Here is a 12195-nt window from a genome sequence, read left to right on the forward strand (position 1 = left end):
CAAAAGACCTCCGGCGGCCGGCTGGGTTGTGCGACCTCGCGGCGCGAAAAAGTTTAGGACTTTTTTGACACTTCGCCGCGATCCAAGTGGCCCGCGCCCTCCTCGCCGAAGATGAATGATTCACGCTTCGCATTAGAGCAATGACGGTTTCTATTTTATAGGCCGCAGGTCGAAGCCGGCAGAGTCGGAGGATTCGTTTCCGGTATGTTATTGGCATTTCCCTGAGGTAATATGTTGACTCAATATTGCACTCTCTATCGAATCGACCATTCTTTTTCGGCCCTCCTTTTCTCTTCGAACAGAAAAGCTTGGGGACACCCAAGACTCGGAGGGGATTCATTTGGAATATCCTCCTGCTCATGCTTCGCCCCCGCGGCACGACGAAATCGATATTCAAGACTATTCTCCACCCCATGCTTCGCATCCGGCGTTCGACACTCAAGACTCGGAGGGGATTCATTTGGATTATGCTCCTGCCCACGTTGCGCCTTCACAACACAACTAAGTGTTCGAAGGTGGTGAGATTGAGTTGAATACAAGAGTGTGTACTGAAATAGGGAAGGAGTACTAGTTCTGTGGGAGTGACGATTTCGTTGTGTAATAAGTTCAATGATCTAATAAAAGAGTGATTTGCACGTTTGTGACCCATCGATCGGAAGAGTAGTCGAAGGAAACTTTTTCGTTGGATCAATCCAACTATATTTTGGTCTCCTAACTTTGCTAAATTAGCCCACGAGCCCCTCATTAGACCGATAAGACTTACTTCAGATCAACCATGACTTTTTTTTTATGACGATGGATTATCAGAAGATAAAACATAGGTCCGAAAACCGAACCGGTCCTTTGGGCTCAATGATCTCAAGCCTAGCCATTCCGTATTTTCGGAGTTTTATTTTTTTGTACTCCTAGAGTGCAAAAGTCTCAAGACCGAGTGACGATAATAGTAGTGCCATGGTGATGCCGCTAAGTAGCAAGTAGGGGTGATCGGTTCTCGGGTTGGGCCGGTTCCACTCTACAATTGGGAACTGGACCGGTAAATTCAGGAATTGGATTAGACCGGACTGTCCGGTCTTGGTCCGATTCCCTAGTTGAATCGGTTTGGTTTAGGGTTTTGGCAATTTCCTTTTCTTTACTTTTTAAAAGAAAAACATGTCGGTCCAGTCCGATCTGGATGATTCGGTTCCATACCTGGAACTGCAAACTAGATCGATTATTTCCAGATTATAAAATTTGGAATAGCAGCAAGGTTGGTTAGTATTTGCTCAATCACCTTTTTTTTTCCATTATTTCTTAATATTTTAGTCAAATCCGGGTGATTTAAATAGTATCTTGTTCTTGAGGCAGGACGCACCATCTGGCTTTTTATGCGGACAAATGCAGATTTTATTTTGTCCAAAGCAGGTCACTAAATGTCAGATAGGATAAATTGGCCTTATATTCGAGCTACCAAGGGTGCGAATGACATTATTTCTCTTCTCCGATCCTATTTTTGGCTAGAAATTAAAAAATCTATTTCTCTTTCCTGAATGAGTTTCTGAACAAAAAGTAGCATTTGATAAGGACACAAATTTTCTGTTCTCAAAATAGAAATTCATTTGATAACGACACAAAATTTCTATTTTCGCCGGCCGAAAAGCTGCGGCGGCAGACGACGGGCGAGTGGCGGCGGCGGTGGACAGCCGACGGCCAACGACGAGTGGGCAGCAAGGGTGAGCAATAAAAAAAGAGTTGTATTTCTGTTTCTGTTCTAGAAATAAAAAAGGTAAAAAAATCTAACTTATAATTTCTGTTCCAAATCTATTTTTGGGCCAAAATTTGTTCTAGAAATAAAAAAATGAAATTATTTTATCGAACAGATTTCTATTCCAAACCTGTTCCTGAAAAAAAAAAAACAAAATGATTATCATTCGCGCCCCAATCGTGCCCCTGTTCCAAGAAGCTCCCCAGACATCAGGAAGTCAATTTTAGCTTTCGGAAAAATGCTATGTATAGGTATTGGAATCAAAGCTGCTATAACACCAACTATTGGAGGTTAAAGCTGCTGATAACTCTAGAATAAGATTTAAAAAGATAAAATTAGATGAGAGCTAATTTCGTTGGTTCTCGTATTGAGATTTGCATACCGTAGTCATGAACCTACATATCCTTCAAAAAAGCACTTTAAGACTTTTTATTTGAGGAGAACCAGTTTGGTTTCCGGCTACGGGAACCTCCTAGGACTAGTTTGGTTTCCGATTTCAAGGTCAGAGCTGCTGATTCTACTCAGGAACCAGTTTGCAGGTTGATCATGCTCTAAACTGGCTTTAAATCTTCTCTTAGAAAGTTTTATCTTTTTTGCACTCATCGAGAAATTGAATCATGGTCTACAACATTAATAAACAAGAACGTGACCAACATGTGTTTCTGTAGCAAACGACCATGTTCTCTAATATGAACAAAAATAACAACTTGACAAAAATGTAATCGTGTAGCAAAATCGTACGACTTTCATATTTTATCATACGAGTGAGATTTTTCGAGCAAAATAAAAAAATGGGCAGGCTTTGTTCTTGATTCTGATAGTTTGAAATTGGGCGTTGCAACTGAGAATTGGGCCACCTATCGATCACCTCTACTTGCACTGAAGATGGCCTTAAACTTAAAACTCGAGTGGCTATGACCGATGCAAGCTCCAAACAGCGACGTGATTCAACAGACCCAATGAGTAATTGACCCGCACCCTACTGAGTGTGATGTTTTTTCAAGAGTACATCCAGTGGGGGCAATTGAACCACCATTGGTCTGAGCTCCAATTTGCCGGCCATTGCCACGAGCCAAGAAGTTGAGCAACCGTGACGGGCGCGAGATCGAGTGATCCTAATGATTACTAGAGCGAATGAGAATACTTTTTTTATTTTATTTTTCTAAATTTTATATTGTCGGATGCAATGTCCATATGGGGCCGTACACGAAGCTTATAATCTCGATGTCTAACTCAATAATTCGATCGTCAATCTTAGAAAAAATTGATTGATGTGATGAAAGATACAATGGACACATTAACGCAGAACATTTCAGAAATATAGAGGGATGTTTTGGAAAAAATTCAAACAGCCTATAGATTACCACGCCGTCATTCGTACCACAAAATCCCTCGGCTTCCCCAGTCCCAGCGATACATTTGATTTTGTCGCGTAATCGAAGTCAAGATGTTCATAAAGAAGGTCTTTCTCCTAACTGGGTAAGAAATCCAGGTTTAAATTCCGCTACAGTGATCTCCAGGCTCCACAAAAACCAAAATAATTTCCCTGTCGCGTTTCCTGCAGAACCCAAGAGGCACGCACAACACAGAGTGAGGGAGAGAGAGCGAGCGAGCGAGCGAGCGAGAGAGAGGGAGGGAGTGCTCCCAATTCGTGCATACCCTTTTCGTCGCTTGTCTCGCTCGAGCTCTCTCTCTTCCTCTCTCGGGATTTCCCGAGTATCTTGAAGGCTTTGGAGGCCTGTAAGTGTGTCAAAGCCCTGAACTTTTTTGCTCCGATTGGAGTTGTTTTTCTGCTTCAATTGGGTGCAAGATTTGAGCGGGTGCCGACTTGTTTCGTGTCACCCGCTGACTTCTTGAAGTTGAATGGCTGCGTTCTGCATATGGGTTTGCTCTGCTTCTTTTGGACTTTGAAACCCTAGGGTCGATTGTGTTTTCGATTGGTTCTTTAGCGAAAATGGGGGGGCTTTCTTGGCGCTTTTGCACGTAAATCGATTTGGGTCAACTGTGGCATGATGTCTTTTGTGGGTGGGAATCGTAAAGTTTTGGCCTTTCTTGACCCAGGAGGTTGGCATGAAGGTTTCTTGGCCCTGTGCCTGGGATTGTTTATTTGATGACAGTGATCTTAACCTGATACATCAATGGAACGGAATTCAGTTGCTTTGTCCGGGTTTCTGTTTCATTTTTGACGATATATTGTTAGCTCATTTGATCTTTTTCCTTCTTGCTCATGTCATTTATGAAATTGATTACTTTCGTCTTGTTCCTGTGGTTTTTGTCGAGAGACTGATGAGGGTGTGGAGTATCTACTACTATTAATTGTGGCTCCATTCTCTTGTTTCTCTACAGGTGTATCTATACCTTGAGAAGAATGGGAAGTCACGATGCTGCTAAATTTTCTAGAATCAATGAGGCTGAAGCTTCAGAAAGCACCATTGAGATCAAAATTAAAACCTTGGATTCACAGACTTACTCATTGAGAGTGAATAAGCAGGTAATCACTGTTGACACCTAAATTTTACAGGGAGGTCGCGACAATCACTTGCTATGAGCATACATGAAACAGCCATTTTCCTACTTAGGGGTGCCTTGTCTCAAATATCTTGTCCATTAGAGCGAAGGTCTTTCTCATGGGATAAATTATCACCCTTACCTGTACCATTTTTACTTTTGCAACTCTAAACTGTTTGATTTAGAGATAATGACTTGTTTGGTAGTGGTAACTCTGTGATAAGCATCATTTATATAGAAAATTTGCAGTGTCTTACTTTGTCGTTTGTTGCTTCTTAAAAATTGGCTTATTTATGTATTTCCCTCACGAAGATGTCATAGGTATTTTGGGGAGTCTTTGGTTTGGGCTTTTTTCTCCTTCATGGAGTCATTAATTTTTTGCTCTGTTGTTTTCTCCTCAGGTTTCAGTCCCTGCTTTGAAAGAGCAGGTAGCTTCAGTCACTGGGGTTGTCTCTGAGCAGCAGCGTCTGATATGCCGTGGGAAGGTATTGAAGGACGATCAGCTCCTGTCTGCTTACCGTATCCTTATTAGCATGTGAAGTTTATTTCGCAAGATATGATCTTCTTCTTGTTAGTTTCTTATCATCCTCTTCTCCTCCAGATTTATTGTACTTGAGATGCGATCATGATCCACCATTCTGCATTAGGTTATGTTACCAATTGAATCATATGATTAGCAATATCCTCTCTCTCTCTCTCTCTCTCTCCCAAAAGAAATGCACACACTCACAGACCAGATTGCCCATTCAGATGTCATGGATTTTCTATATATCAGAGGATTTTACTGTAAAAGAAATAAGTGGTTGAGTCACAAGCCACTGAAGAGATTTTTAACCATTAGAAACTTTTTGATATGTTATGAAGTAGAGGGGTAAGCTGGAACTCTCAATTTATTTACTTCTCATATTGGGAGGATTCCAATGCATACTTATACAACAAGCATGTAAGGGTGCTGGTTCAGATTTAGCTGCTTGAACTCTTGGTATGCACTTAATATTTTTATTAGATGTTGAAGATGGTCATACATTGCATCTGGTTGTGAGGCAACCGGTTCCACCATCATCGGAGGGGACGCCCGCTCATGCAGGTTTGAATTTTGTGAAGGTGTTTTGAAGTTTTCTGCTTATATATAACATCAGCCAATCAGGTGCACACAAGTCTATGCTAATATCCACATTAATGTCGGTTAAACAAGTTTGGCCTAGTTAAATTTTTTGCGTATACTCGCACCAGAAATAGTGGCATTTTATTTTGCAAAGCTTCGTATTAGATGCATAATTATCAAGTTTAAGGATGCTGCCTCTCTGAGTGCAGCACACTGCAGCTAACAACCTAACAACCGAAAAGAAGAAAAGCTCAAATTTAGAGTTCAGTATCTTTAATTCAGATTTAATTGCATGTGTCTTCTCTCAATCCATCATTAGACAGCCTTTGGATTGCCAGGGTAATAACTAATCTAAACAAATAAAATCTTTCAAGCAACCCCATCCTTGATAAAAACTTCAATTGCTCACAGATTTGAATCAGCGACTACTTTACTCTATTTATGGTCTTTCTAGGAGATACCAGCTTAGATGCAAATATACATATATTGTGTGATTTTGTACTAGAACATGAATTGGGGAGATCCTTTGAAACGAGAATTAGCATTTGGCATGAATTCTTGTCAATAATGAGTATTTTCCGTTTAATATACATGTCTTTGTGGTGTAATCTACCAGCAAATGGCAGTTAAATGTGTCTCTCTTGTAACAAGATTTTTGGATGTGCAAACACTATGTGAAGATTGATGAGGCACGTAATAATCGCATATGTGGAGTAGAAAACGACTATAAATATCAAATAACCTGTTTCTTTTTCTAGGACCTATTAGATACTAAATTCTGGCCTGGTCACTTACTGATTTGTCGTGCTATTTGGTTCCTTTTCCCCCCTTGATCTTGTTGCCTTACTCTGTTTAGCAATCGATATTGAAAAGATGGGGACACAAAATGGGGGATGGAGTTTTATTTCTTGGTCACCCAGTTCCAAAAACTAGCATGAATCTTGCGTGCAACATTTTTTTTTGCGGAGTGGTTCTAGAAGCTTCTTTCTTGATAGAGATATACCATGCAGCTTAATGCTTTGCACGATCTAATGGACCTAAGCATAGTTTTAAACTTAGGGTGTGGTTGGCATTCTACTAGGATTCTGTGAACTGGATAGCTCTGTCTATCTCTCTATCTATATATATGGTCTGTACCATATATATAGTGTGACCTTGGTCTCCTTTGTAGATCAGATTGTCAACTATCTACTGAGTGATTTATCTTGAAATTGACTTGTCCACTGAACTTTGAAGCTGCACCCTGTGGCCTGGATGGCTCGGTTCTTAGAACACTTCTGACTGCATGTCCACCTTTTAGAGCTAGTTAGTTTGATGGGACAAGTTTAGTGGAAATCCTTTCTATCTTGGTTGTAATCTTTATCTTTTCTTCTTTTTGGCCCACTATGCTTCGATGTTGCTTCCCTCACTTCAATTTTCATGCTGCACCGTAGTGAACTCTCATCTTGATTTACTTCTATTTAGTTGGAAAACTAGGTAATATTTTATGTGTTGGAAACCATTTTCATCTTACTTCTGCTCAAATTCAAAAACCGCTGGAAAGTGTGACTGACTGTCTTTTATCTCCTGTAACGACTGATCCTTCAGCCACAAGCCATAGTCACAGTAGCCATGTAGCTCCAGGTGTCGTGATTGAGACTTTCAATTTGCCTGATCAAGGTGATGGGGTTCCCCCAGAAATCGGTCGGGTGAGAATATGATATTTAAGTGGAAAAGGAGAAGGTTGGTTAGGTGCTTTTGTGTTCATTACGATAACTGTTGTTTGCTTGTCCTGCTGAGCAGATCGTGTCTGCTGTACTCAGTTCTTTTGGAATCACGAATCCGGGGAGCAGCAATGAAGGGGTACATGTCTTTGAACTTTTTTATGTCAACCTCTTTATATGTCGAAATACCTGACTATGGTTTTAAATGTGGGTGGTTGTCTATGGGAATTTATTTATTCACAGAGATCTGAGAGAACATCGGGTGCCAGCAGTACGTTACATTTAGGCCAGGTGCCATCCGAACAGTCTGGCATGAGAGGTCAATCTGGCAGATGGCCTGGTGCTTTTGGACTTCCTACAAATATCTCTATGGGGCAACCTCCAGTGAGTATGGAACTCTTGTTTATTCGAGTTCCTTGTCTCTTACCCTTCTCTTAATAAAACAAAGGGTACAATACTCTTTTCCATGTTCATTTTTGCAGGTTATACCTGATTCCTTGACAACTATGTCCCAGTGTTTAAGTTATATAAAGAGTGAATTTGAAGACATTGGTAAGTTTCTCCTCATGATGATAACGATGGGATATTTTACTGGTTGAATGAAATGATCAGAACTACAGCATTGGCAGGTAGAGGCAGTGGAAACAATGCCCAAATGTCTGCTTCAAATAGACCTGACAATAGAGACCCAAACTCTGCATCACAACCAGGGGCTATACCAGAAGGTCTTCCAACACCTGCATCTTTGGCTGAAATTATGCTCTCAACTAGACAAATGCTAATTGAACAAGTGGCAGAATGTTTACAGGTCATTCTTAGTTAACTTTTCTTTGCAGCATAGTGTACAAGTATTTATGAAGTAAATAGATATTGTTTTCCAACCAAACAAGAAAAGATATTGTTTATTTTTTAAATGGCTTGTTGAAATTGAATACTTTGAATAGATGCTTGCTTAATTGAAGAAAGCCACATTTATTTACCGTGAAAGTGTTTTGTACTCCTTCGTTACCCACAATGAAGTGTTATATCCTTCTATACAAAACACAATGTGATTTATACCAATACGGACGGTTTTCAATATTTATAATTGCAGCTATGTGCGAGTCAACTACAAAATCAGGGGGGTGTTACTGATCCAGTGATGCGGTCAAGCACTCATAATACTGCCATGAGAATGGGGATGCTTTTTCACTATCTTGGTGCTTATATACTGGAACTTGGTCGCACAGCGATGACATTGAGATTAGGTCAAACAGCGGTAAGTTGACTACAATTTCCTTGTTAATCAATTAGATCTTATGATTCTAAATGCTTTTTCTTGTGCAGTCTGAAGCTGTAGTCAATGCTGGACCAGCGATTTACATTTCTCCATCTGGTCCTAATCCTCTAATGGTTCAGGCAATGTCCTACACATCGTATTCAAGTATTATGTTTACTTTCCTGTCGGCTTTCTGTTACTATGAGACAGTCTGATTGAATGTATTCCTCCGGCTCTAGCCTGCACCATTTCAGATGGGAACTGGTTTTGGTAGCATTCCAGTGGGGAGTGTACATGGCGGATCCAGCTTGGGGGGTGGGTTTGGTGCAGGGTTCCTCCCAAGGCGAATTGATATTCAAATTCGAAGAGGTACACTCTCGAGTGTTATTCATAGACTGCTTATTGCATGCTGTATTAGGCATATAATAGTAATTCTAATCGTGTAGTTTGTGCTGTATAACATAATCAGTCATATGTGTCGCTCCCATTTTTTCTTACCCTAAGGTTCCCCAACGGCTGGATCAAATGCTAATGGAGAAGAAAGTGTCAACATTCAGCAACCATCGGTCCCAAGAAGTGCTGGTGCTGCTACTACAGCAGCTGCTGCAAACCCCAGTGGAGAAAATCCTATTAGCCTCTCATCTTCAGGGGCCTCTGAGGCTCCAACTCCATCTTTTACTGGAGAGTCCGGTGTACGGGTAGTGCCTATCAGAACCATGGTTGCAGCAGTCCCAGCTCCCTTCAGTAGACTGTCATCAGATTCTCCCAGTAACTCGGCCGGGATATACTATCCATTGATCGGAAGATTTCAACATGCTGGAAGTGTGGCTGGTGAAAGAGGATCCCATGCTTCATCTGAGCAACATCCAACTCTTGTGGAAACTGTTCAGCAAGCAATACCTGAGTCTTTGCTTCACCAGCAAACCCCTGTAGAACCTGGAAGAGATGGTAATGGAGTGATTTGATTACTCTTGCTAATGACAATATTGATCTATTGCAGTCTGGTAGACCAAGGTTTAAGTAGTGGTAGTTGAATTTCTGTGCAGGGGTTGGATATAATGTTTTAACATATTTAGACAGTTATTCGGGAGTAAATGCTCTTTGCTCTTTAGGTTCAGCAGTTGAATGTTTTCTTGCAAGTTGATATGCTCAGGCATGGGGATCTAATATGTTTGAACACTAAGGTGTTGTTTGGGAAAATGGTGAGGGGCGAAGTGAGTGGTGGAAGGAGAAAATGGATCAAATCTTAAAATTGCAGATCTTTTAAATTTTCTCCCACTTTTTCCCTGTCTCTCATTTCCCCCCTCCCCAAGTTCCCAAACAAAGTGTAAGGCGATGAGAATTTCCTTCTGGCTCTAAGAAGAATCTCTTCTTCCTTCAGGTTCATCTACAACTGATCTAAGAAGGCAGGAACCATCTGTTTCTAGGAGTGTAAATATTAACATTATATCTTCTGGTGGGTCACAAACTAATGGAGAAACTGAGAGACAAGTCCCTGGCAGTGTTGTTCAGTTTCTAAGGAGCCTATTTCCTGGTGGTGACATTCGTGTAGAGGGTTCCAGCATCGATGGGACGGTGATAGGATCTGCCTCTCAGGATGCGGGGACATCAGCTGGTGCCATGAATGCTCCAGAATCAGAAAATAGAGCAAGTGATGATGGAATATTTCTATCGAATTTGCTTCACCAGATCATGCCCTTCATATCTGAACATGCAGTTGCTGGGTCAAATCCAATGAGTGGTGAAGAATCAAACATTACAGCACACAGAACAGCTGAAGGTTCATCCACTGAGCCTGAGGTGAGCATTTTCCACCAGTTGCTTGCTCACATTTTCTTATAGTTGCACATAATGGCGAATTATTACGAAAGGTGCAAGAAACTCTACTATTTCATTTACCCCAGATATTTGTCTACTGGGTGTGATGAAAGACAATTTATATGAGAGCAAGGATGACAGTGAACTTGTGATCATGATGATGTGCTTCGTTATGTTCATTGCAAAAGTACTATCGAAAGGAAAAGGTACTGGAAACAAGTTGTTTTTGCAGGCTGAGAGCTCTGATATGGGGACATCACGTGGGCGGAATGATCTTGACCAGTCTCCTCCCAACACAAAGCGTCAAAAGGTACGAGACTGCTGTTTTCTATTTTGGATATATGTGCATGCATGCAAGGTGCAAACACAGAGAAAAAACACTCAGGAAACACTCAAGAGAGAGAGAGAGAGAGAGAGAGAGAGCCGAATTAAAATAGCCTAATTAGCAGAACGACAAGCTTCGAAACTGATTTGGCTATTTTAATTATGGTCTCTCTCTCTCTCTCCCTCTCTCTCTCTCTCATGGATATGGAGGATCTTATTAATTGAGAAATTTTAGTGCATAAGAAATGTCCAAAGACAGAGAGAGAGAAGCCAATAAATGAAAGAAAAACATCTCAAGGCTATACTGAATTAGAACAAGAAGAATAAAATCGATTCACTAGCGAGGAGAGATTCCCTTAGAGTAAAATGATGCAACACTGAAGGTTTTGTTAATTAGCTGGGTCTTGTCATCCCCGAAACCATGATTTTCAGCATAATTAAAAGAGCTAAAAGGGAGTCAATCAGGGAAAGCTCCTGATGATACGTATACTCAGAATCGACATTGTCATTCTCTGTTATCTGCAAAACACATCGCTAGTGCTCATATTTGTTTTTTAGCATCCGGGAACCAGTGATCCGTGGTCATCTTGTAAGGGTTGCTCCAATTGCCAAACTTGGACATCAACTGACACTAGGAAATAAAATCCATTTTAAGTTGGACATATTGGGTGCATGCTTAGCACCAGAAAGGATTGTTTAGCTCTATCTTTCAGAAGTCTTGAAGGCATTTTTTTTCCTATGCTGTCAGGCTTGTGTCTGAGCAAAACCTTGGTCACAGAAAAAAAGGCACAACCTATTACAGTGTGATTTATCTTTTCTTTTCAAATATGAAGGTAAAAAGCTTTGACATGGTAATAATATTTCTCACAATAAGCTTTGAATTTGCTAAGCCGGAGCCCATTTTGGCGGATTGAGCACTAAGAAAATTGAAATGAGAATGCAGTACTATGCTTTTGAGAAAAATGAAGCTTACCACTTCAATTCTTACGTTATATGCAAGTTATTTTATTGTTATAAAATGACCATATTGACTTTCATGATGCAGAGAGAGTGATTTATGATGATGCGACAGCATAGAGTTTGGATGCGAGAGAACCAGCTATGCAGTTTCTTCATTAGCTTGGTGACGAGATTCACATACTGTCAGTGTAATGCGCCTTGTTCTTTTTCTTCTGCGAGCAGGAAAGCATAGAGATTTCTGGGGAGAGAGACAGCAGCATTTTCTGCTGTATATTCATTTGTCAAACACTTTCCTTTTTTCATATGAATGCTTGCACAATCCCAGAGTGAAAGCGTGATGATAAGGTGAGATGTAACAGTGTCCTAAGAATTCCTTTGGTCTCATGAGATAGCTTGGATTTTCTTGTCTTTTTTCTGTCTCATCGTGTGCTGTCTTTGGGAGCAACTTGATGAAAACCTGTAAAAATATTGTCGGATACATACAGGAACGTGAAAGGGATATTTCTTTTTCTTGTTTGCTATGCTCAAGCCAGTATTTGTAAGCTATGGGACTGAATGAAGATTTTGAACAAACAAGGTACTGGTGAAGTTATTGAGAAAATGAATCGACCGCAAGAAAAGATGATTAGTCCGAAATTGGCATTATCGCTCGGTTTCGATCATCTTCTAAAACTTAGCACACTGCTGCCCAATAGACTGAATGGTTTGAGATTTTTAACATATGTTATGTGGAACCATGTAAGCCGTAAGCCATGACGTGACATTAGACAAACCCTTT

The 12195-nt window shown here is 40.6% G+C and overlaps 1 protein-coding gene across 1 annotated transcript; it reads left to right on the forward strand.

Moving 5' to 3' along the window:
- Window positions 1-3273: 3273 nt before the first annotated feature.
- LOC115687365 (ubiquitin-like domain-containing protein CIP73) lies at window positions 3274-11938 on the forward strand. The gene is made up of 17 exons (XM_056306610.1): window positions 3274-3481; window positions 4088-4232; window positions 4651-4768; window positions 5256-5336; window positions 6942-7042; window positions 7137-7196; window positions 7301-7441; window positions 7540-7609; window positions 7687-7865; window positions 8151-8315; window positions 8384-8480; window positions 8555-8585; window positions 8762-8769; window positions 8820-9263; window positions 9697-10115; window positions 10366-10443; window positions 11503-11938. Exons 2-17 carry the CDS (start codon window positions 4110-4112, stop codon window positions 11509-11511), a joined length of 2124 nt encoding a protein of 707 aa, XP_056162585.1. The 5' UTR covers window positions 3274-3481; window positions 4088-4109; the 3' UTR covers window positions 11512-11938.
- The last annotated feature ends 257 nt before the right edge of the window (window positions 11939-12195 follow it).

This window comes from Syzygium oleosum, unplaced genomic scaffold (assembly GCF_021117445.2).
Source record: "Syzygium oleosum isolate NSW1041296 unplaced genomic scaffold, Sole_v2.1 Sole_v2.46, whole genome shotgun sequence".
Taxonomy (NCBI): Eukaryota; Viridiplantae; Streptophyta; class Magnoliopsida; order Myrtales; family Myrtaceae; genus Syzygium; species Syzygium oleosum.

Bases quoted from the DNA above. Each gene is read 5' to 3' on its own strand.
- LOC115687365 (XM_056306610.1), top strand. From the start codon at position 4,110: ATGGGAAGTCACGATGCTGCTAAATTTTCTAGAATCAATGAGGCTGAA. The intron at 7,043-7,136 runs GTGAGAATATGA...CCTGCTGAGCAG, and splicing joins TTCCCCCAGAAATCGGTCGG to ATCGTGTCTGCTGTACTCAG. The intron at 8,481-8,554 runs GTATTATGTTTA...CTCCGGCTCTAG, and splicing joins GTCCTACACATCGTATTCAA to CCTGCACCATTTCAGATGGG.